Source organism: Loxodonta africana, chromosome 22 (genome assembly GCF_030014295.1).
Source record: "Loxodonta africana isolate mLoxAfr1 chromosome 22, mLoxAfr1.hap2, whole genome shotgun sequence".
Lineage (NCBI taxonomy): Eukaryota > Metazoa > Chordata > Mammalia > Proboscidea > Elephantidae > Loxodonta > Loxodonta africana.
The window spans coordinates 39,161,587-39,185,222 of NC_087363.1; the positions used below are offsets into that span (position 1 = coordinate 39,161,587).

The window sequence follows — 23,636 nt, forward strand, 5'->3', positions numbered from 1 at the left end:
CCCCCCCTCACTTGCCTATTGGTGGACATAGGACCCAAAGATCATCAGACTGCAGGCTCTATCAGGAGGGTGTGATGGGCAGTAAGTATCTGAGAAGGTGACCAGGGGAGTGCTCTCTGAGGGGAGTGACATTTGGGCTGAGAATGATATAATGGAATGAACTCAGCCAGGGGGAGCTTGGGGAATGGCACTCCCTTCAGAGGGCTCCATCAATGCGAAAACCAAGAGCCAGGAGTGACTTGAAGAGTTTGATAAGCAAGGAGGCCCATGCAGCTGGAGTCAAGGGAGCAAGGGGTGGGAAGGAGAGGAGGGAGGACAGTATAGCTTTATAGGCTCTGGTACCGGTTGCCATGGAGTCTATTCCAGCTCATGGCAATCCCATGTGGTCAGAGTAGAACTGTGCTCTATAGGGTTTTCAATAGCTGATTTTTCAGAAGCAGATTGCTAGGCCTTTCTTCCAAGGCACCTCTGGGTAGATTTGAACCTCCAACTTTTTGGTTAGCAGCTGAGAGCATTAACCTTTTACACTACCAAGTGGCCCAGTTTAAAAAAAACCCTTGCCGTGGTAAACGAAACCCATTGCCCTCGAGTCAATTCCAATTCGTAGTGACCCTACCGGATGGAGTAGAACTGCCCCATAGGGCTTCCAAGGAGCAGCTGGTGGATTCGAACTGTCAACTTTTTAGATAGCAACGGAGCTCTTAACCACTGTGCCACCAGGGCTCCCTTTCCCTGGTAGAAGGAAGCTGACGTATTCTAAAAACAATGAGAAGCCACTGAAGGGTTTCAAAGGGGGGTGTGACGTGATCTGATTTTACATTTTAAAAAGACTCTTTGGCTGAGGCGTGAAACCTGGATTTGACATCTGAGGAGGGCGCAAGTGGAAGCAGCAAGACCAGTAAGAAGCACGTTTTGAGTGTATTCCCATGGTCTACAGGGTAACGTTTAACCCCTTAACCTGGCATTGGAGACAACTCCAACCTTATTTCCCATTGACCTCCTCCACGCATAATGTGCTTCCAACTTGTAGAACTCTTTGTTGTTGTTGTCAGGGCCGTTGAGTTGATTTGGACTCATAGCGACCACAGGTGATAGAGCAGAACCGCCCCCATAGGGTTTTCTGGGCTGTAATCCTTATGGGAGCAGATTGCCAAGTCTTTCTCCAACTGAGCTGCTGGGTGCGTTCGAACCACCAACCTTTCGGTTAGCAGCCAAGCAGTGACCCTAAAATCCTCAAATCCCACCCCCAGACCTTTCACAGTGCTAGTGGCTTCATCTGTTGAAACCTGATTCATTCTTTTTTTTTTTTTTTTAGACTCGACGGCAATGGGTTTTAACATTTTATTTTGTTTTCGGTGAAAGTTTACACCGCAAATTGATTCCCATTTAACAGTTTTTATACAAATTGTTCAGTGACACTGGTTGTATTTTTCACAATGTGTCAACATTCTCATTATTTCCATTCTGGTTGTTCCGTTTCCAGTACTCTACTTTCTCTGCCCCCTTACCTTCTCATCTTTGTTTTAGAGTAATTGTTGACCATTTGGTCTCACATAGATGACTTTTTAAAGCAGCAGTACTCACGGGTAATATTCTTTATTTTATGAACAAATCTGCTATTTATGTGACCTCAGGGCATAGTTTTGGTTCAAAGTTTAAAGAGTAGCTCAGGGCAATGGTCTCAAGATGTCCTGTAGTCTCAACTGGCCCAGTAAGTCTGGACTTTTTAAGAATTTGTGTTCTGTTTCACATTTTGCTACCATTCCATCAGGATCTATCTATTGTAGCCCTGATCTGAACCATCAGTAGTAGTAGCCAGGCACCATCTAGTTTTTCAGGTCTCAGGATAGATGAGGCCATGGTTCGTGTAGACTATTAGTCCTGTAGACTAGTTTCTTCTCTGAGTCTTTGGTTTCCTTCTTTCTCTTTTGCTCCAGATGAGTAGAGACCAATAGTTGACTGCTCACAAGATTTTAAGACCCAGACAGTACTCGCCAAACTAGAATGTAGAAGAAAAACCTTACGAGGTGTATTATGCCAATTGACCGAGTTGTCCTACTAGACTATGGTTGAGCCTTCAAACCCAGAAAACCAATCCCGTGAGGTGTTTGGTTATGCCTGAGAAGTATCCATAACTGTGCCCCCATGTGCTTTATTATATATATGATTATATATGCATGCAAACACATACATATACATATAGATACATCTATATATTAACACATATACATACTTATACACATATATGCACACATACATACATATGTAACCACATATATATTTTTTGGCTATTGTTGCGAAGTTATATGTCATAGCATTTATCAGAAATGTCTTTTTTTCTTGTATACTTCTTAGTGATATCACTTTCCTTGATTAAGCTGTGCACACTTCACCTACATTTGATGTTACCTTTTCCATCACTAAAAATAATTAAGTGTCTACTACCTAGAGAGGAGCCCTGGTGGTTTGAACCCACCAGCCACTCTGAGGGAGGAAGATGTGGCAGTCTGCTTCCGTAAAGATTTACAGCCTTGGAAACCCCATGGGGTCGCTATGAGTCAAAATCGACTTGACAGCAGTAAGTTTTGGTTTACCATCAAGAGAGTGAATTCCCCTACCCCCCATCCCTGGTAACCACCAGTGAATGTTGGTTTCTGTATGTATACCTATTCTTATCTTTTTATAAAGGTGAGATCATATGATGTTTGTCCTTTTGTGAATGACTTGCTTCACTCAGCATAATGTCCTCCAGATTCATCCACGTTATGTTTCCAGGATTCGTCATTATTCTTCACGGCTGCATAGTATTCCATTGCGTCATGTACACATTTTGTTTATGCATTCATCCGTTGATTGGCACTTGGGTTATTTCCATCTTTTTGCTATTGTGAATAGTGCTGCAGTGAACATAGGTGTGCATATGTCTGTGTCACTTCTATTAGCTCTCTAGGGTATATACATAGGAATGGGATTGCTGGATCATAAGGTATTTGTATTTCTAGCTTTTTGAGGAAGCACTGTAACATTATCCATAGTGGTTATACCATTTTACAACCCCACCAACAGTGGATAAAGGTTCCAGTCTCCCCTCCTCCTCGCCAACATTTGTTGTTTTCTGTTTTTTTTTTAATCAGTGTCATTTTAGCAGGAGTGAGATTGTATCTCATTGTAGTTTTCATTCGCATCTCTCTAATGACTAATTATCTCGAGCATCTTTTCATGTGTATGTCGGCTGCTTGAATGTCCTGTTTGATGAAGCAGCTGTTCATGTCCTTTGCCTGCTTTTTAATTCAGTCGTTCGTCTTTTTGTTGTTAAAGTTTTCTATATATTTTAGAGATTAAACCCTTACCAGATATGTCGTTCCCAAAAACTGTTTCCTAGTCCGAAGATTCTCTTTTTACTCTTTTAACAAAGACTTTTGATGAGCATAAATATTTAATTTTTTATGAAGTCCCAGTTGCCTAATTTGTCTTCTGATGTTCGGACCGTTATAGTTGTGTTCCATAATTTATTATTTTTTTAAATTAGGTCCCACGGTTTTGTTCCTATATTTTCTTCTAAGAACTTTATAGTTTTAGGTTTAATTTTGGGGTCTTTGATCCATTTTGAGTTAGTTTTTGTGTATGGTATGAGGTGTGGGTCCTGCTTCATTTTTCTGCAAGTGGATATCCAATTTTGCCAGCACCATTTGCTAAAGAGACTGTTTCTTCTCCATTGAATGGACTTTGACCCCTTATTGAAAATCAGGTGTCCATAGATGGATGGATTTATTTCTGGATTCTCAATTGTATTCCACTGGTCTATATGTCTCTCACGGAACCAGTATTAGGCTGTTTTGATTACTGTAGCTGTGCAGTATGTTTTGAGATTGAGGAGTGAGAGGCCTCCTACTTTGTTCTTCTCCTTCAATATTGCTTGGGCTATTTGGGGCCTCTTCCTTCCCATATAAAGTTAGTAATTAGTTTTTCCATTTCAGTAAAAAAAAAAAAAATCTTGGGATTTAGATTGAGATTGCATTGTATATATAGATCATTTTGAGTAGTATTGCCAGTTTCACAATGTTAAAGCTTCCAATCAATGGGCATGAAAGTCCTGCCATTTATGTAGGTCTCTTTTAGTCTCTTATAGTAGTTTTTATAAAATCCTGACTCGTTCTTGAAGGCTCATGTCAAACGCCACCTCCTCCATGATGACCTCCCAGATTTATCCCCCTGACTCATGACCCCTCTGGTCACATACTCCAGTTTACCCTCTCCTATTCTTCCAAGTGGCATACCACAGTCAGGCAGCCAGCCTTGTTTGGACCCTCATGTAGTACAGATCCAAGCACTTGGTGATTCTCAGTAAATGCTGGTTTGATGAATGACTAAATTCTCAGTCACACCATCCATCTTGTCCCCAAAGAAATAATGAATAGATGGGTTGGAAGTGCTCACTTCTGTCCTTATCAATGTATGCTTTTATTATTTTTTTATTATGAAAGGAATACCCGGTATTGTAGAGAGAATTAACAAACAATTAACAAATGTCCACTTTGTGCCCTGCTGAGCACCAGGGATGCAAGGGTAGTAAGATGTAATTGCCCCTGGGAAATTCACAGGTTGTTGGGAAAGAAAGACTCAGAAAGCATCTTCATTTCTGAAAAGGATGGTAAATGCTATAATGGGGCTAAGCATGAAGGCTCTGAGGACCCAGAGGGGCACCAGAGGGGTCAGGAAGGCTTCGTGGGAAGGTGATAACCCCTGCTGCATCTGGAGGGGTGAGTAGGGAATAATCAAGTAAAGCATGGGAGGTAGAAGGGCGTTCCAGAATACAGTATCATGTATGGGGACGGGGGAGCAGGGAACCACAGTCAGATCAGTCTGGGTACAATGCGGGGTGAGGCAGGAACGGGGAGCTCAAGATGAAGTGAGAGAGGTTGGCAGGGTAGGTCAGGCAGGGCCAGGTTAAGGAGCATGAAATTTATCCTAGAGCAGTTGGGAGCCATGGAAGGGGTTTGAGCAGAGGAATTTGGGTTTTAGAAGGAAAATGATGGTGATGATATTTTAAATAATAGTGTTATATCCTTTCTGATTTTTAGAACCCTTCCCTGTCTCTTATCTCATCTGATCTTTATAACAACTTCAAGAGGTAGAGAGAGCAGAGTTTACTCCATTTTAGATATGAAGGAATTAAGACTCAGAGGAATTAGGTGACAGCCTGGGGTAGTATCAAATAATGGCTGTTAGCTAAGCTCTGGGGTCAGGCAAACTGGAATTCATGTTCCAGCTGTAGCCAACTGTGTGACCTTGGGCCTCTCTGGGCCTCTGTGTCCTTATCTGTATAATGGGTATAATCATAGCACTGGCCCCATAGGTCTGTCCATTTGTCATTTATTCATTCCCCAAGTATTTGCTGTGCTCCCGTTATGTGAAGGCACTCTGGAGGTGCTAGGGCTCCAGCAATGAACCAGAGAGATACAGTCCTGGTCGTCATGGTGTTCACAATCTATTGGAAAAAATAAACATCAACCAAGTAATTGCACCAGATATTGGTCTCGAACACCAATATCTGCCTGAACCGGGCACTTAATGAACAGTGCTGCATATGAGACAATAACGGGCTGTGGGGCCTATGGCAAGTTGGAGAGGACATGCCCTGGCCTAAAGCAGCTCAAACTGAAAAATTTTCAACAATTGTTGTCTTAGTTATCTAGTGCTACTATAATAGAAATACCACAAGTAGGTGGCTTTAACAAACACAAACTTATTTTCTCAAGTTTAGGAAGCTAGGAGTCCAAATTCAGGCTCTAGAGGAAGGCTTTCTCTCCCTCTACTCTGGGGGAAGGCTCTTGTGTCTTTTCAGCTTCTGTTCCTTGGCTATCTTCCTTACCTATTTGCCCCCATCTCTGCTTGCTCATTTGCTTTTTAAATTTCTTTTTCTATCTCAAAGGAGGTTGATTTAAGACACACTTTACACTAATACTATCTCATTAATATAACAAAGAAAGCCCATTCCCAAATGGGATTATAATTATAGGTAGGGGTTAGGATTTACAAAACATTTTTGGGGGAGACACAATTCAATCCGTAACAATTGTCAAACAAAACATAACCCCATGTTTCAGTCAGTGTGAGGGCCACCAGTTTGCAACCCTTGGTATGCATAGTTGTGACAAGTGGTGTGAAGGAAACGTACAGATTGCGACATGTGGTGATAACACGAGGATATAACAGAGGTTGGAAGTTGGAGAGGTAGCATTTGGTCCGAGACCTGGAGGATGAGGAGAAAAGAGGGCATGGATGGGGAAGAAGGAATTCCTAGCACAGGGACAAGCATGTGCCAAACACTTAGGTGGGAAGGGGCTTGGAGCATTCCAGGAAGAGAGATGCTCAAAGAATCTGGCACATAGGAAGTAAGTGATAAGTTGGGAAACGCTGGCAGGGGAGGGTCATGGGACTTGATGTTTAATAATCACTGTTGAAGCCTTATTTTGAGGCATACGGAAAGTAAGTGGAGCCCTGGTGGTGTAGTTGTTAAGAGCTCGACTGCTAACCAAAAGGTTGGCAGTTCAAATCCACCAGCCACTCCTTAGAAACTCTTGGGGCAGTTCTACTCTGTCCTGTAGGGTTGCTGGGAGTCAGAATCAACTTGATGGCACCTAATAACAACAACAACAATGCCAAGTCGTGAAAGGGTTTCAAAATGGGTGAAGGGTGGGTATATAAATAATAAAATAACTTTGGAGCATTTACTATGCACAAAGCAACTCTAACAAATTGATGGATTCTAACCATCTCAACCACCCTATTAGTTAAGTTCTATCGTTATCTCCATTTTAAAGATTAAGAAATTGAGCCACAGAGAGGTTAAGTGACTTGCCCAAGGTCTTGCAGACAGAACCAAGACTCAGACTCAAGCATTCTGGCTCCATAGCAGTGCTATGTTGCCTTGGAGGATAGATGAAGCCAGAATGGCATTTTAAAAAGATCATTCTGGTTGCTGATAAGGAGTATTGGGGATTGGGGTGGAGTAAGGGTGGAATCTGAGAAGATTAAATTAGAGAAAGTGTATAACCCCTTAGCATAGTGCCTGCCACTGGGAGTGCCTGGAAACATTAGATGTAATTACAGTACCAAAAAAAAAAAAGTGTGTTTTTCAGGTTTCATCAGGTGAAGGTAATGATAAAACGAGTCATGGAACCTGGGTACCCTGATACCCAGCCTGGTGCTAAAGCATTTTTCTTTCCTGGCTCTCTTTTTGCCCTTTTCCTGAAAGGAACTCATCTTTTAACCCTCTGCCCCCAAGGGCTCTGCAAGTCTAAGACCTCAGCAGACAGTGAAAGCTCCAGCAAGGCCCGCTCCTTCAATCCTGAGTTGGTCGTTGCCCACTGCTTCAAGCAGTTCAAGCAGGAGGACTTCCACCTGCCACAAAGCCGCCGCCGGGTCATCATCATGCCTCACACGAAGGAGCAGCTGCCCTTCAATCCCAAGCCCCAACCCCAGGCTCCACCACAGCCCACCTACAGCTTCAAGGCCCCAGAAGCTGAGGATATACCAGAGCAGCCGTTGGACACCAAGACCTGGCTGAGCCAGAGGTTGAAGCTTCGGAAGGAGCTGGAGTCGTTTGGCAACGTGGAGAGGTGGCTGAAGAACAAGCCCAGCTGTACACCTTCGGAGGCCAAGGTCTTACACAGTATCCTCCGCGAGGAGCATGAGGCCCAGTCAGTGGTCCCCTTGGCTACTACCCGGGTCACCAAGGTGAGTAGCCCTGTGTGCCAGATGAAGACCCTAAGGGTTATAGCAGTATGTTGTCATTTGGTAAGGTGAAGGGGGAGATGGCTCACGCTATCTCTCAGATGAACAAACAGAGGTCCAGAGAGGAAAGTGTATTTATTATGTGTTGCTGCATAACAAATAGCTCAAAATGATTTAAAGCAACAAATATTTATTATCTCACTGTTTCTCAGAGTCGAGAATCTGAGAGTCAAGCTTAGCTGGGTGGTTCTGCTCAGAGTCTCTCATGAGATTGCATTCAAGATATTGGCCAGGGTCGCAGTCATGTGAAGGCTTGACTGGAGGAGGATCTGCTTCCAAGACGGTGCATTCCCGTGGCTGTTGGCAGGAAGCCTCAGTTCCTTCCACATGGCCTCTCCATAGGGCTGCTTGAGTGTCCTTACAAAATGCTGGTGGCTTCCCCCAGAGGGAATGATGTGAGAGAGAGATCAAGGAGGAGGCTTCAGTGCCTTTTATGACCAAGTCTCACACTATCACTTCTACTACGTTCTTTTCGTTAGGAGCAAGTCACTAAGTAGTGCCCATACTCAAGGGGAGGAGAATTTCCATCTTAGAAAGGATGAGAGGTGAAGAACTTGTAGACATATCTTAAAATCGCCCTATGATTCCTGGCATTCCATCTTTTGAAGCATTTCTTAATACTCGCTGTTCATTCACTTGTTTATTGACACATGTTTGCTAAGGGCCTGTATCCTCACAGGGCTATTGTGAGGATCACAAGTGTGATCATAAATGTGGAAATAGAAGACCAGTGAGACTAACAATTTGCCTAAACCCATAAAAAAAAAAAAAAAAAAAAACCATAGAGATAGTAAATGCCAGTTGTTGTTGTTGTTAGGTGCTGTCGAGTCCGTTCCAACTCATAGCGACCGTATTATGCACAACGGAAAGAAACACGGCCCGGTCATGTGCCATCGTTACAATCGTTGTTATGCTTGAGCTCATCGTTGCAGCCACTGTGTCAATCCACCTTGTTGAGGGTCTTCCTCTTTTCCGCTGACCCTGTACTCTGCCAAGCATGATGTCCTTCTCCAGGGACAAATCCCTGCTGACAACATGCCCAAAGTATGTAAGGTGCAGTCTCGCCATCCTTGCTTCTAAGGAGCTTTCTGGTTGTACTTCTTCTAAGACAGATTTGTTCGTTCTTCTGGCAGCCCGTGGTATATTCAATATTCTTCGCCAACACCACAATTCAAAGGCGTCAACTCTTCTTTGGTCTTCCTTATTCATTGTCCAGCTTTCACATGCATACGATGCGATTGAAAATACCATGGCTTGAGTCAGGCGCACCTTAGTCTTCAAGGTGACGTCTTTGTTCTTCAACCCTTTAAAGAGGTCCTTTACCTAATGCAATGTGCCTTTTGATTTCTTGACTGCTGCTTCCATGGCTGTTGATGTGGATCCAAGTAAAATGAAATCCTTCACTACTTCAATCTTCTCTGTGTTTATCATGATGTTGCTCATTGATCCAGTTGTAAGGATTTTTGTTTTCTTTATGTTGAGGTGTAATCTTTACTGAAGGCTGTGGTCTTTGATCTCCATTAGTAAGTGCTTCAAGTCCTTTTCACTTTCAGGAGGCAAGGCTGTGTCATCTGCATAATGCAGGTTGTTAATGAGTCTTCCTCCAATCCTGATGCCCCGTTCTTCTTCATATAGTCCAGCTTCTCGTATTATTTGCTCAGCATACAGATTGAATAGACCAACCAAACCAAACCCACTACCGTCGAGTTGATTCTGACTCATAGTGACCCTATAGGACAGAGTAGAACTGCCCCACAGAGTTTCCAAGGAGCGCCTGGTGGACTTGAATTGCTGACCTTTTGGTTAGCAGCTGTAGCACTTAACTACTACGCCACCAGGGTTTCCACAGATTGAAAAGGTGTGGTGAAAGAATACAACCCTGACACACAGCTTTCCTGACTTTAAACCAATCAGTATCCCCTTGTTCTGTCCGAACAGCTGCCTCTTGATCTATGTAAAGGTTCCTCATGAGCACAATTAAGTGTTCGGGAATTCCCATTCTTTGCAATGTTATCCATAATTTGTCATGATCCACACAGTCGAATGCCTTTGCATAGTCAATAAAACACAGGTAAACATCCTTCTGGTGTTCTCTGCTTTCAGCCAGGATCCATCTGACATCAGCAATGATACCCCTGGTTCCACGTCCTCTTCTGAAACCTGCCTGAATTTCTGGCAGTTCCCTGTCGATATACTGCTACAGCCGTTTTTGAATGATCTTCAGCAAAATTTTGCTTGCGTGTGATATTAATGATATTGTTCTATAATTTCCATGTTCAGTTGCATCACCTTTCTTGGGAATAGGCATAAATATGGATCTCTTCCAGTCAGTTGTCCAGGAAGCTGTCTTCCATATTTCTTGGCATAGACAAGTGAGCACCTCCAGCGCTGCATCTGTTTGTTGAAGCATCTCAATTGATATTCCATCAATTCCTGAAGCCTTGTTTTTCGCCAATGCCTTCAGAGCAGCTTGGACTTCTTCCTTCAGTACCATCAGTTCCTGATCACATGCCACCTCTTGAAATGGTTGGACATCGACTAATTCTTTTTGGTATAATGACTCTGTGTATTCCTTCCAGCTTCTTTTGATGCTTCCTGCATTGTTTAATATTTTCCCCATAGGATTCTTCACTATTGCAACTCGAGGCTTGAATTTTTTCTTCAGTTCTTTCAGCTTGAGAAATGCCAAGCTTGTTTTTCCCTTTTGGTCTTTGATCTCCAGCTCTTTGCAGATGTTGTTATAATACTTCACTTTGTCTTCTCGAGATGCCCTTTGAAATCTTCTGTTCAGTTCTTTTACTTCATCAATTCTTCCTTTTGCTTTAGCTGCTCGATGTTCGAGAGCAAGTTTCAGAGTCTCCTCTGACATCCGTCTTGGTCTTTTCTTTCTTTCCTGCCTTTTCAACGACCTCTTGCTTTCTTCATGGATGATGTCCTTGATGTCATTCCACAAGTCATCTGGTCTTCAGTCACTAGTGTTCAATGCGTCAAATCTATTCTTCAGATGGTCTCTAAATCCAGGTGGGATGTACTCAAGATCATATTTTGGCTTTCGTGGACTTGCTCTGATTTTCTTCAGTTTCAGCTTGAACTTGCATGTGAGCAATTGATGGTCTGTACCACAGTCGGCCCCTGGCCTTGTTCTGACTGATAGTATTGAGGTTTTCCATTGTCTCTTTCCACAGATGTAGTCAGTTTGATTTCTGTGTGTTCTATCTGGCGAGGTCCATGTGTATAGTCGTCGTTTATGTTGGTGAAAGAAGGTATTTGCAGTGAAGTCGCTGGTCTTGCAAAATTCTATCATTCGATCTCTGGCATTGTTTCTATCACCAAGGCCATATTTTCCAACTACTGATCCTTCTTCTTTGTTTCTAACTTTTGCATTCCAATCACCAGTAGTTATCAATGCATCTTGATTGACGTTCTATCAATTTCAGACTGCAGCAGCTGATAAAAATCTTCTATTTCTTCATCTTTGGCCCTAGTGGTTGGTGTGTAAATTTGAGTAATAGTCATATCAACTGGTCTTCCTTGTAGGCATATGGATATTATCCTATCATTGACAACGTTTTACTTCAGGATAGATCCTGAAATGCTCTTTTTGACCATGAATGCAACACCTTTCCTCTTCAAGTTGTTATTCCCAGCATAGTAGACTATATGATTGTCCGATTCAAAATGGCCAATACCAGTCCATTTCAGCTCACTAATGCCTAGGATATCGATGTTTATGCATTCCATTTCATTTTTGACGATTTCCAATTTTCCTAGATTCGTACTTCTTACATCACAGGTTCTGATTATTAATGGGTGTTTGCAGCTGTTTCTTCTCATTTTGAGTCACGCCACATCAACGAATGAAGGTCCCGAAAGCTTTACTCCATCCACGTCATTAAGGTCGACTCTACTTTGAGGAGGCAGCTTTTCCTCAGTCATCTCTTGAGTGCCTTCCAACCTGGGGGCTCATCTTCCAGCACTATATCAGACAATGTTCCACTGCTATTCATAAGGTTTTCACTGGCTAATGCTTTTCAGAAGTAGACTGCCGGGTCCTTCTTCCTAGTCTGTCTTAGTCTGGAAGCTCAGCCGAAACCTGTCCTCCATGGGTGACCCTGCTGGTATCTGAATACCGGTGGCATAGCTTCCACCATCACAGCAACATGCAAGCCCCCACAGTACGACAAACTGACGGACACGGGGCGGGGGGTAAATGCCAGAGTCAGTATCAAAACCCTCACCTTCCAACTCCGTGTGTTTCTGTGACATTTCCTTGCAAACACTTGAAACTTCTCCCAATTCAGGTGAAGGTGGGAGAAGGAGTCAGAGTACTTAGGTTTAATCCCATAGTCAGGTGACACGCTGGAGAATCCTGCAGGCTAATGGGATAATGGGGGGCCGGCAAGTTCAAAATCCATAGGTTAGGCAGCAAACTGGAGGTTCCTGCAGGCTTGCATTCCAAGATTGGTAGGTCAGGTGATAGAAAGGGTGCAGAGTGAAGAGAGAGAGTTTTGCCAAAATATGTATTTATAGCCTAGGGCGAAACACACTGAAGGAAACCCCCTTTTCAACTGATTGATTGATTCCATTCCATTAGATTACATTATGGAACAGCAACTAGCCTAGTGTTTGGCCAAACCACTGGGAACCATAGCCTAAGTTGACATAAAATTAAACTTCACAGCTAGGGAACAGGAAGGTCCTTTGTAAAATGTCAAGTGCAGCACCAAGGTAAGGGAGTATTACCATTACGAACTATTCCTTTCAACCTGGAGTTGGAGGAGGAGTGGGATTTTGATAGGAAGAGAACAGGGAAAGGTGTTCTAGGTAGGCAGCCCAGCATGAGCAAAGGCTGGGAAGTGGGATCAGTGGGAAGCCCCATCTGGTTGCAGGCAAGGGTGGGTATCTTGGTGCATTAGGAGACCAGTGGAATTATGGATACTGACAGCAAAATCTGGTCCAACAGGAGAGATGTAGATAAGAATGACATTTTAGTTCTCATGTTGTCCGAGCCTCTCGTTTCAGACGAGAAGACAGGCCCAGAGATGCAAAGTCTCCCAGCCTGATTCCAGAGCTCTTTGTGTTCCATCTTGCCGTCTGCTCAGAACTGCTCAGCCCCTCTTCCATCTCTCTATGGTTCTGGGGGTTGCACTCCATTAGCCTGAACTCTCCCCTCTCTGGCCCACCCTCTCTGGCTCTTTCAGAAGAAAGCCTCCCAGGCTTGGCGCAAATCGGTGCCCCTGCTCCACCTGCCCAAGCCCTCTGCCCTGTCGACCATGTACACCTACCTGCACAACCGAAAGATCAAGATCCTGGAGCTGTTTAACAAAACGGACCAGAGCAATAACCAGAGGATCACCCGGGAGGAATTCATTGTGGCTCTGAGGGCAGTAAGTGGTGCTCGCTACTCCCTGCTGGAACTGAGGGGAGGATGTCCTTGCACTCCTGATTACTTATAAAGCCATACTGGAAAATGTGGCTTGTCCTGTGGCCAAACCAAACCCCTGACACCACTCTGCACCGGTCTGCCCTGAATGGAGAGTCTGTAGAGCAGACCCCATAACCAGCTGCCTGGGGAATCACTGCCTCTGGCCCATCAGACCCCAGAACTGAGTGTAGAGAGAGTTGGGCCTTTGATCCTACTTCTAGTACCTTCTCCAACTGTCCTGTACACATAACTTACCTAGGGATCTTGTTAAAATGCAGCTTCTGATTCAGTAGGTCTGTGTGAAACCCAAGATATTGCATTCTGATAAGCTTCTGTCCTGGATGATGCCAATGGCACTGGTCAATGGACCACACGTTCAGTGGCTATTTAAACATTTAAATTAGTTATAAACATATAAAAGTAAAACCAGCTCCTCAGTCACACTAGCCACATTTTAAGTGCTCAGTAGTCACATGTGGCTATGAATATTGGATCACACAGATATAGAACATTTCCATCATCGCTGAAAGTTCTGTTGGTCTAGCAGGGGTCTGCAAACTATGGCCCACGGGCCAAATGCAGCCTGCCTCCTGTTTCCCTAAATAAAGTTTTATTGGAGCACAGCCACACCCATTTGCTTACATACTGTCTATGGCTGCTTTTGCACCAGGAGGCAGAGTTGAGTAGTTGTGACAGCATCCATATGGCCTGACAAGTCTGAGATATTTACTTTCTGGCCCTTTACAAAAGAAAGTTTGTTGACCCCTGGTCTAGATGAATTAAGCTTTTTATTTATTTTGAACACGAAGACACTTAAGAACAAATTTTTAGGAAACAGATTGTTGCATCTTTTTTAAATCATCACCAGCTTTCACCCCACAGCAACTGGTTACTGGTGCTGTGCCTAAAGGAGCAAAGAAACAAAGTCAGGCATTTGAGCACAGCAGCTCTGAGGAGAGAAGGTGCGACCATGTAGGGGCGCCCTCTGTGGGCCTGTGGCATTATCTCAGTTTACCCTCTCACATGTTTTATGAACGTTTGAAAACAAAGTATTTTTAAAAAAAGTTGTCTTTGAGTTGATTCTGACTCATGGCGACCCCATGTGTGTCAGAGTAGAACGACGCTCCATAGGGATTTCAGTGGCTGGTTTTTTGGAAATAGATCACCAGGCTTTTCTCCCAAGGTGCCTCTGGGTGGACTTGAGCTACCAACCTTTTGGTTAGCAGCCAAGTGCTTAATGTTTTGTGCCACCCAGTGACTCCAGAAAAGATAGTCTTTAATCATCCTTAGGAATCCTGGTGGTGCAGTGGTTAAGTGCTCAGCTGCTAACTGAAAAGTCAGTGGTTTGAACCCACGATCCTCTCCACAGGAGAAAGATGTGGCAGTTGGCTTCTGTAAAGATTACAGCCTTGGAAACTCTATGGGATAGTTCTGCTCTGTCCTGTAGAGGGTCACTCTGAGTCAGAATTGACTCGGCAGCAGTGGGTTTGGTTTGGGTTTTTTGGTTTAATTATCCTAACCAAAATAAAATAAAATATTAAATCTATTAGCATGGGTAGAGTTCTGATCTTCTTTAAGGGAAGTACAGTGAGCTGTGACTGCTATCTGGAGAAGCTGAAGAACTAAATTATATTTCCTTTAAAACTTTTTTTCTTTAATATTCAATACAGTTGGCAAGCATTCTACTCCTAAAAAGTTGTTTGCCATCCTTAAAAGAATACCTCTTAATTTTTGTATGAGAAATTAACTTTAGGGGTATATATTCACCGAAAGCACAATAAAAAAATTTTTTTTGAAAGAATGCCTTTTAAAGGTTATTTCTGATCCTATGTTCCTTCAGTTAAGAGAGGTTTATATGTTTCTCATGGACATGGATGATAGACACATGAAATCAAGTTTCAAATTCGTCATGGTAAATGCTGTCGTTGAGATAAGGACAAAGTGGGGTGGGATCCCAGAGGAAGAAGTAAGTTGACTCTATAAAGATGGAGCCATATCTAGACTGAGCTTTGAAGGAGGGACAGGAATTTTTCGGGCAACAAGGGAATTCCTGAACAAAGGTGGAAGGTGGGGAAGTGCAGGGTGTGTTCAGGGAATGGAAGGCTCTTCGCTCTGTGGCAGGGACAATGGATGTGAGGTGGGAGCTGCTGAGGATGATTCTAGAAGGGTGGGAGGGGCCAGGATACCAGGGCCTTTGGATTGGAGCCTGCCGATATTCAGGGCTTCAGGGCTTCTCCTCTGTCCTCAGGTGGGGGTGCCTTTGAATAGCCAGGAGCTGGAGGACATAATGATCTACCTCAGCTCTTTGGGGAAGTTCAACACCATCACGACAGACATCCTGGCCAGCACCTACAAGCAGTGGTCCATGGCTGAATCGGGGAGAAGCCAGCAAGCCATAAGGGAGAGTATGTACCCTGCCTGGGAGCATGACAAGGAGGCTTGGCCTCTGACGGTCTTCAGCTTTGGCGTGTTGTGGGGTGGCCACGCCTCTGGAATGTCCAGGCCTAGAGGTCACCTAAGGAGCACTTAAGGGGCCCCCGTCCTTACAGGAGGATTCTTTGAGGGTGGTCTCAGCTCATCAGAGTCCACCAGACAGGTGGGAACTGACCCAAACTTAGCAAGCCTTTCTGGAGACTTTCATTTGTATGTGGGTCCAAGGCCTTCTTACTATTAATCTAAGTGTTATTGGTCAAAGTTAACTGCAACTTCTCGTTCAGAAACCAGAATTAGCCCATATTTAGAGTGTACTGAGGAGTCCCTGTGAGTCAGAATCGACTCGATGGCACTGGGTTTGGTTTTGGTTTTTGAGGAATCCCTGGGTGGTGCAAATGCTTATTCTGCTCAGCTGCTAACCCAAAGGTTGGAGGTTCAAGTCCACCCAGAGGTGCCTCGGAAGGAAGTCCTGGTGATCTAGCTCTGAAAAATCAGCGACAGGAAACCCTGTGGAGCAGAGCTCTGGTCCGACGCACACAGAGTTGCCCCGAGTCGGGGCTGCCTCCTCCGTGACTGGTTAGCGGTGCCGTGCCCGAGAAGCCGGTGCCGTGCCTGAGAGGCCGGTGCTGTGCCGGAGAGGCCGGTGCCGTGCCCGAGAAGCAGAGTCAGGGGTCCGAGCGCAGCAGCTGAGGAGAGAAGGTGGGACCGCGCAGAGGCACCCTCTGTGGGCCTGCGGCGTTATTTCCGTCTACCCTCCCACATGCCCCCCAGACTGTTGGGAGAATTATCGCGTTATTTACCTGCAGCATAATCTCCATCAGGAGCCCTGGTGGCACAGTGTTGAAGTGCTTGACTGCTAACCAGAAAGTCGGCAGTTCGAACCCACGAGTCGCTGTGCTGGAGAAAGATGGGGCAGTCTCCTTCCATAAAGATTACAGCCTTGGAAGTTCTATGGGGCAGTTCTACTCTGTTCTATACGGTTGCTGTGAGTGGGAATTGGCTCAGTGGCAACAGGTTTATTATAATTCTTTTTACCCTTCCAAGTCCCTGGAGACCAGGGTAACTTTTCACACTTTACCAAGGAGGATGCTAAAGCTCAGAGAGGTTGAACCAGTCGCCCAAAATCTCAAAACTAGAAGATGGCAGGGCCAGGATTGGATTTCCACTTGACTGAGCCAGGGAAGACCTGAGAAGCGGATGCTGGTGCTGATATCGAGTGAGGAGGAGCCAGTCCTGGGACAGTAGGGTGAAGGGCATTCTAGGCACCTGGAGCCACGAAGACAGAGGCCCTGAGGTGGGAAGGTCCTCAAGGACAGAAGGAAGTCTCAATGGCTGGGGTGGAGTGAGTGAGTGAGGGGCGTGTGGCAGGAGATGGGGTCAGGTGGGAGGCAAGGTTAGATCCTGCAGGACTTGTGGACCAAGAGAATTACTTTGGGGGTTAATCTGAGTTCCATGGGAAACCATTGGAGAGGTTGAAGCAGGGAAATGAGGTGCTCTGATGTCCATGTTTTAAGCTCCTGTTGCTGTCTGGTGAAAACAGGGTCATACAAGATGAGGAAGGCAGCAGGTGGCTTGGGTTAGGGAGGCCATGGTAGATGTGGGGAGAAGGGGCATGCTCAGGTGTGTCTTAGAGGGGACACTGACTGGACATGCAGGAAGGTAAGAGAGTTCTGGAGAGGGAGAAGGAAAGCCCAGCCCTGCCTGACCAACGGTGGTTAAGTGCTTCGTTGAGCCCAGCCTGGGCATCCCCTCAGTCCTGCCTTCCTTTGCCCCTCCCCTCCACCCCCAGATCTCCAGTCAGCCAGAGGTGGCATCATCTCACAGAGTCTGCTCAAGAAGCAGAAAGTAAGCCCAGCACCACAGCCTGCCAAGATGGACCTGCTGACTGTGCCCATGACCAACTTGCAGAAGGAAGCACGGCCCATGACCCTGGAGGATATGGAAGATGTTGGCAAGCGGTACCGCGAGAGGAGACGCCGGTACAAGGTACCCTGCAGCCTAAGGCAGGCATGGGCCAGTGCCCGACAGGCCTGGGTGCAAATCCAACTCACCTCCTGCTCCGGGAAGACTCTGGGGGTTTCTTGACCTCTGTGAGCCCCTGTCCCTCAGCTGTACAATAAGAATAATACCTACCTTGCAGGGTTTTTATGAACATTAAATGAGAGCATTTCTGAAAGTATCAGGTCCTCCTTTCCCACTCTTAATACCTTGCATCCCTACCACAGGGCTGCATCTTTATCACAGCTGGAACCTGTGTGTTTGGCACAGGGCCTGGGACTGAGCAGACTCTCCAGAAAGACATGATGAAGGAAGGGAGGTCGGATGGACTGGGTGAATCAGTCCATCCAATAAAGACTTTTTGAGAGTGTGTGGTGTGGCAGGCACTCCTCTAGGTGCTACAGTGAACAAAACAGTCCCATCCTCAAGGAGCAGACGGTCTAGTCAGGGAGGCAGGCAATGCATGATATACATAAATCAGTTTTTTAATAATAAATATAATACTATATACAAACATATCATAAATATGATACTGTATACAAATATGGAGTCTTTTGGTGGTGCAAATGGTAAGCACTGGCTACTAACCAAAAGGTTGACAGTTCAAACCCACCCAGAGGTACCTTGGAAGAAAGGCCTGGTGATCTGCTTCTGAAAGATCACAGCCTTGAAAAATGTAAGGAGCAGTTCTACTCTGCACATACGGCGTCACTATGAGTCGAAGTCAGCTTGACAGCAACTGGATTGGTTTTATATACAAATATATAGCATAATACTAGATTAAAATAAAAAATACTATATTAAAAAAAAAAAGAGCCAAACCAGTTGACATGGAGTTGATTCTGAGTCATGGCGACCCCATGTGTGTCAGAGTAAAACTGTGCTTCACAGGGTTTTATATTATAAATATACAACAAATATAAATATATATACAATATAAATATTGTGTGTATATATATATACAATATACATAATAAAATGTCAGGTATTTTTAAGTGCTGTATCAATTAAGATTTGATTCAGTTGCATGGCAGGAAAACCCAAAATGTTACAGCAGAGGTCAGCAAACTTTTTCTGTTAAGGACCAGACTGTAAATATTTTAGGCTTTGGGGGCCATACAATCTCTGTTGCAATGACCAAACGGTGTCATTGTAGCATGAAAACAGCCATAGACAATACACAGACAAATGAGTGCAGCATGGCTGTGTTCCAATAAAACTTTATTTACAAAAACAGGTGGTGGCCAGATTTGGCCTATGGGCCCAACTTCGCTGACTCTAGTGTTACAAGCTTAAGTAAGGTAAATGTTTCTCCTTGCAAAAATAAAAAAGGAAGAAGAACACTAAAGTGGCTACACAGTCTCCAGGCCCCTTCGACCTTGCTCTGCCATCCTTAATAGGTGGTGTCCACCTCAAGGCCGCAGGTGGCTGCACATAGCTTAAACTCTCACACAGCCAAACGCTTGAAATTAATTTTTCAATAGGATGTCTCCAGGTTTGTGTGCTGTATGTCACTGTATGTGTCATACAGTCATCTCTGCACATCAGTGGATGGGGCCCCACACCTGGGGCCAGGTACACTGTCACTTCAGAGCAGTCCAGGGCTAACTTTGACCATGGGTGACCTTCTTCTGGGTCCCAGACCTTAGAGCTTTGGCCACACCTGGTGCTCTTTGCCCTTTCTCTCACAGGATCTTCTGGGTAAAGGAGATGTGGCTTACCCCTGCCTTCCAGCCAGGGGAAAGAGGCGAGGTGAAGAATATGGCTTCCTCTGGTCTCTCTTTGCAGCACACCATCCCCTTCATCCAGTACTCAGAGCGGTGCCGCCTGGTGCGCAGTGGGAACAAGCACTTTGATGAGAACTGCCTCCCATCCACAGTCCATGGTAACATGGGGGAGCTTATCAACAAGTCCCGCAGGGACAACTTTCTGGTCTACCTCCAGTGCTGGAAGCTCTGTGAGTCCTATGGCCTCCCACTGACAGAGGACGTCCTCATGAAAGGTAAGGGCTTTGGGGCTGCCCTTGGGAAGATGCCCAGAGGCACAGAGCTGGGGGAGGGGTACATCTACAGAGGCTTGTCCTTCCCCCAGCTGAGCCCCTGTGGTCTGTGGTGGGGATATTGGAAAGGGGAAGGGGGAGGGGGAGGGGGAGGGAGAGGGGAGGACACAGGATTTCTAGAACACAAGGTTAGGAGGTCTGGGTTCCCCAACTGAGATTTCAGAAGTCTGGATTCTGGAGCCCTATGCTTGGTGAGCTGAAATTTAGAGCAGGAAGCTCCAAAGATGGAAAATCTTGTGAGGGAGCCCTGAGGTTGCACATAAAAGAGTAATCCAATTTCAAAGAGGCAGATGTGGCAGAAATGATAACTGCTATGATGTATTGGGAGTCTCTAGGTGATGCAAACGGTTAACGCATGTGGCTGCTAACTGAAAGGGAGGTTCAAACCCACCCAGAGGTGCTTCGGAATAAAGGCCTGGCACTCTACTTCTGAAAAATCAGCCACTGAAGACCTGATGGAGCACAGTTCTACTCTGACCCACATGGGGTAGCCATGACTCAATGTTGACTTGATGGCAACTGGTTTATGATGTCTTGTGCGTTTCCAAAACCACCTCTCTAGGCCAGGCCAGTTTCCCAGGTCTGCAGTGAGCAATAAGGTAGGAAGGTCAGGACGCCAGGACACAGGTCCACTGAGGCCCCTTGCTCTCTGCTCAGACAGTGGGTCTCAGCCCAGAGATTTCCACGCAGGTTTCACCTTTGCTTGGGGCAAGAGTTATGTTTCCATATAGCCAAGTAGACCTGCCACTCCAGTCTCTGCGCAGAGTGTGTGGGGAGTGCCAGCCCTCTGGGGACGGCTCAGCAATGCTGACATCTGTAACCTCTACTGAGTTTAATGGGGAGCTCCCTCTCTGGATTTTAAAAACACTGCAGAGCGAGCTGCACTCTGGGCAGAGGTTTTCCCGAGGGAACCTTGCAGGAAAGGACTGTGGCCATCCTGGGAAATGCAGCTTTCTGAGAGAGTGGTGTGGCTTCCCTGAGAACAAGAATAAACAGTCATAATTGATTTTTTTTCACCTTTTCCCCAAGAGAAAACCAAGCCCATTGCTGCCAAGTCAATTCCAACTCATAGTTGACCCTATAGGACAGAGTAGAACAGCCCCACAGTTTTTAAGGAGTGGCTGGTGGATTTGAACTGCTGACCTTTTGGTTAGCAGCCAAACTCCTAACCACTGCACCACCAGAGTTCCTTTCTGCAAGGGGGAGGGAAACAAATCTCAAATGTAAAGGGCCTTAGGTGTATAAAGGGGAATGTGACAGGGCCTTCAGGAACACAGGGAAACCACCGTGACAGTCACTGTAGCCCACAAACATGGCATGCCCTTTCCCTGGCAAACCACCCCTCCCTTGGTGGCCCCCTACCACCCGCCAGGCTGGTTGGCCATCTCTGTGACAGCAGAAAGGGAAGGCGGTCCTGCAACTCTGGACCCTGGCTTTTCCCAGGTCATCTTTCTTTTCTCCTTCCTTGGAGCCTTTTCTTCCCTGATCACTTACATCGCCTGGTCTTGGCTGTGATGGAGCTTCTTAAAATCCAGGCAGGCCTGTCACTTGCCCCAGACTGCTCCAATGGCTAGGTCTTCCTCTGGATTGCCTGTTCTATCTGACCCCTCCAGGGCACCAGGTCATTGCCGAGACTTTTGACTGCTGGCTTTTGCTAACTCCTGGATGCCTACGTTGGGGAGCTTCACCCGTCTTCAGGATCTGCCATTCACACCACACAGAAACGTCCCCTGGGTGGGCATCTTCTTCCTTCTGATTGGTCTAGGCAGACTAGACTCAAGCCCATCCCTTGGCCATGATTTGTTGGGCATCTTTATGGCAGGGGTCCTGATGTGCTGTGTGCAAGGAGATTTGAACGGCCTGGTTTCCAGGTCTGGGTTGTACCCTACAGCTTGCTGAGAGCAGCTAGACTCCAGACCTCAAGCTCATGGGCCAGGATACTAGATCAAGGTATCTCCCTACCTCCAATGAATATAGCATCGTTGCTTCTTTTTTTCCTTCTGATTTCTAGATAATATTTGCTTGTTTAAATTTTTTTTTTAAAGTTTAAAAATAAAAATCCCCCCCACCCTAACTGACCATCATTAATATTTTGGTGACCATCTGTCTTAGTGCTGCTGTAAGAAAAAAATACCACACGTGGGTGGCTTTAAAGAATGGGAATTTGTTTTCTCACAGTTGGGGAGGGTAAAAGTGCAAATCAGCATCTCAGCTGTGTTGATTCCTTCTTTGGGCCTCTCTCCTAGTTTCTGATGGTTGCTGGAATCCTTGGCATTCCTTTTCTGCTTATAGATGATCTAGCTTTGTGGTCACATGGCGTCTTCCCTGTATGTATGTCTCTCTGTGTCTGTATGTCCCTTTATAAGACACTATTCAGAAGGGATTAGGTTTAGGATCCACTCTTCTGGAGTATGACCTCATTAACACAACAAAAGAAAACCCCTATTTCCAAACATGGTCACATTCACAAATACAGGGGTTAGGACTTCAGTACAACTTTTGAGGGGACACAATTCAATCCACAACACTCTCCTTTTTCTTTTCAATTTATACAATCTTATGTAAATGGAATCACTGAGAAATCATACTTGTAAACATCATGTACATTTTTTTTAATGTAGGTTAAAAAAATCATGTATACCTTTTTAAAAATGTTGATGTTGCATATCTTGCCCTTTTCTCTGCCCCCTTCTCACCTGCACAACCCTGCTCCTACCCTAGGTAACGAGTATTAACAGCCTTGAATGTAACCTTCCATCACTTTTTCTGGAACATGAGATTTTCATGTGTTTCTATCTTATGATGAGCATTGCTCAATAACTGCAGGAAGGTGGGGACTTTGCCCTGGTATTTTTTATGTCCTGCACTTCTTAGGAAACACTTCCAGGGATCTCTGGTTCCAAGACCAAATCAAGACAGAGAAAACTGCCATCAAACAAGTCTATGTTAATACAGTGAAGCCTTGGTTGAATCTTCCTGCTTCCTCCAGGGATCCCTAACCAGGGCCCCCTGCAGTGCAGAGTGGGCTCTGTGTGTTCTGTCCTCATGATGGTGGTGAGGCACAACCTTCTATCCAGGCCTGGGGGCCTTTGCTGACCTTGTTATCCACATGCCTCCCTCATCTGTCCTCTGGCTGACAGTATCACACCAACCTCAGTTTCCTGGTTTGGCTATTGTGCACAGTTATATGCTGTCTTAGTTTCCTAGTGTTGCCATAATAGAAATACCACAAGTGGGTAGTTGTAACAAAGAACAGACATTTATCTTCTTACAGTTCTGGAGGCTAGAAGTCTGAATTCAGGGGTCAGCAGGACTAGGCTGTCTCTCTGTGTGGACTTTAGAGGAAGATCCTTGTCTCTTTCAGCTTTTGGAACTCTTGGCATTCCTTAGCTTGTAGATGGACCCTCATGTGGCATGGTCCCTATATGTGTCTCTCTGTGTCTGTACTTTCCTTTGTAAGACACCACTTAGAAGGGATTAGGTTTAGGACCCACCCTTCTCCATCCAGTACGACCTCATTAACATAATAAAGAAAAACCCTGTTCCAAACAGGATCTAATTCACAGGTACAGGGGTCAGGACTTCAACATATCTTTTTGGGGGGACACCATTCAGTCCATAACATGCATGATGTCACCATTGGGGCAATTTGGGTGAAGCTGAGTAAAGGTGAAGGGTTCAAGGGATTCTCTGTACTATTTTTACAGCTTCTTGTGAATCTATGATCATTTAAAAATAAAAAGTTTTAAAAATATATTAAAATTTTTTTTTTTAAATAATAATATGACTTTTTTAAACAAACAAACAAAAAAAGCCTCCCTCTGCCCCTGAAGGGGAGACCTTGGGTAGTGTGAACAGTTAACATGACCTGTTGCTAACCCAAAGGTTGGAAGTTCAAGTCTACCTAGAGGCATCTTGGAAGAA

The 23,636-nt window shown here is 45.1% G+C and overlaps 1 protein-coding gene across 4 annotated transcripts in view; it reads left to right on the forward strand.

Annotated features, from left to right (window-relative positions):
• EFCAB12 (EF-hand calcium binding domain 12) overlaps positions 1 to 23,636 on the forward strand; it is a 30,822-nt gene that overhangs the window by 1,896 nt on the left and 5,290 nt on the right. For 2 of the 4 annotated variants that reach the window (XM_023547888.2, XM_010589952.3), the window contains exons 2-6: positions 7,259 to 7,740; positions 12,999 to 13,184; positions 15,471 to 15,627; positions 17,445 to 17,641; positions 19,442 to 19,655. In XM_023547888.2, the coding sequence (XP_023403656.2) occupies positions 7,259 to 7,740; positions 12,999 to 13,184; positions 15,471 to 15,627; positions 17,445 to 17,641; positions 19,442 to 19,655 (1,236 nt within the window). The remainder of the gene's footprint in view (positions 1 to 7,258; positions 7,741 to 12,998; positions 13,185 to 15,470; positions 15,628 to 17,444; positions 17,642 to 19,441; positions 19,656 to 23,636) is intronic. The other 2 variants (XM_023547889.2, XM_023547890.2) reach the window with 2 other exon arrangements.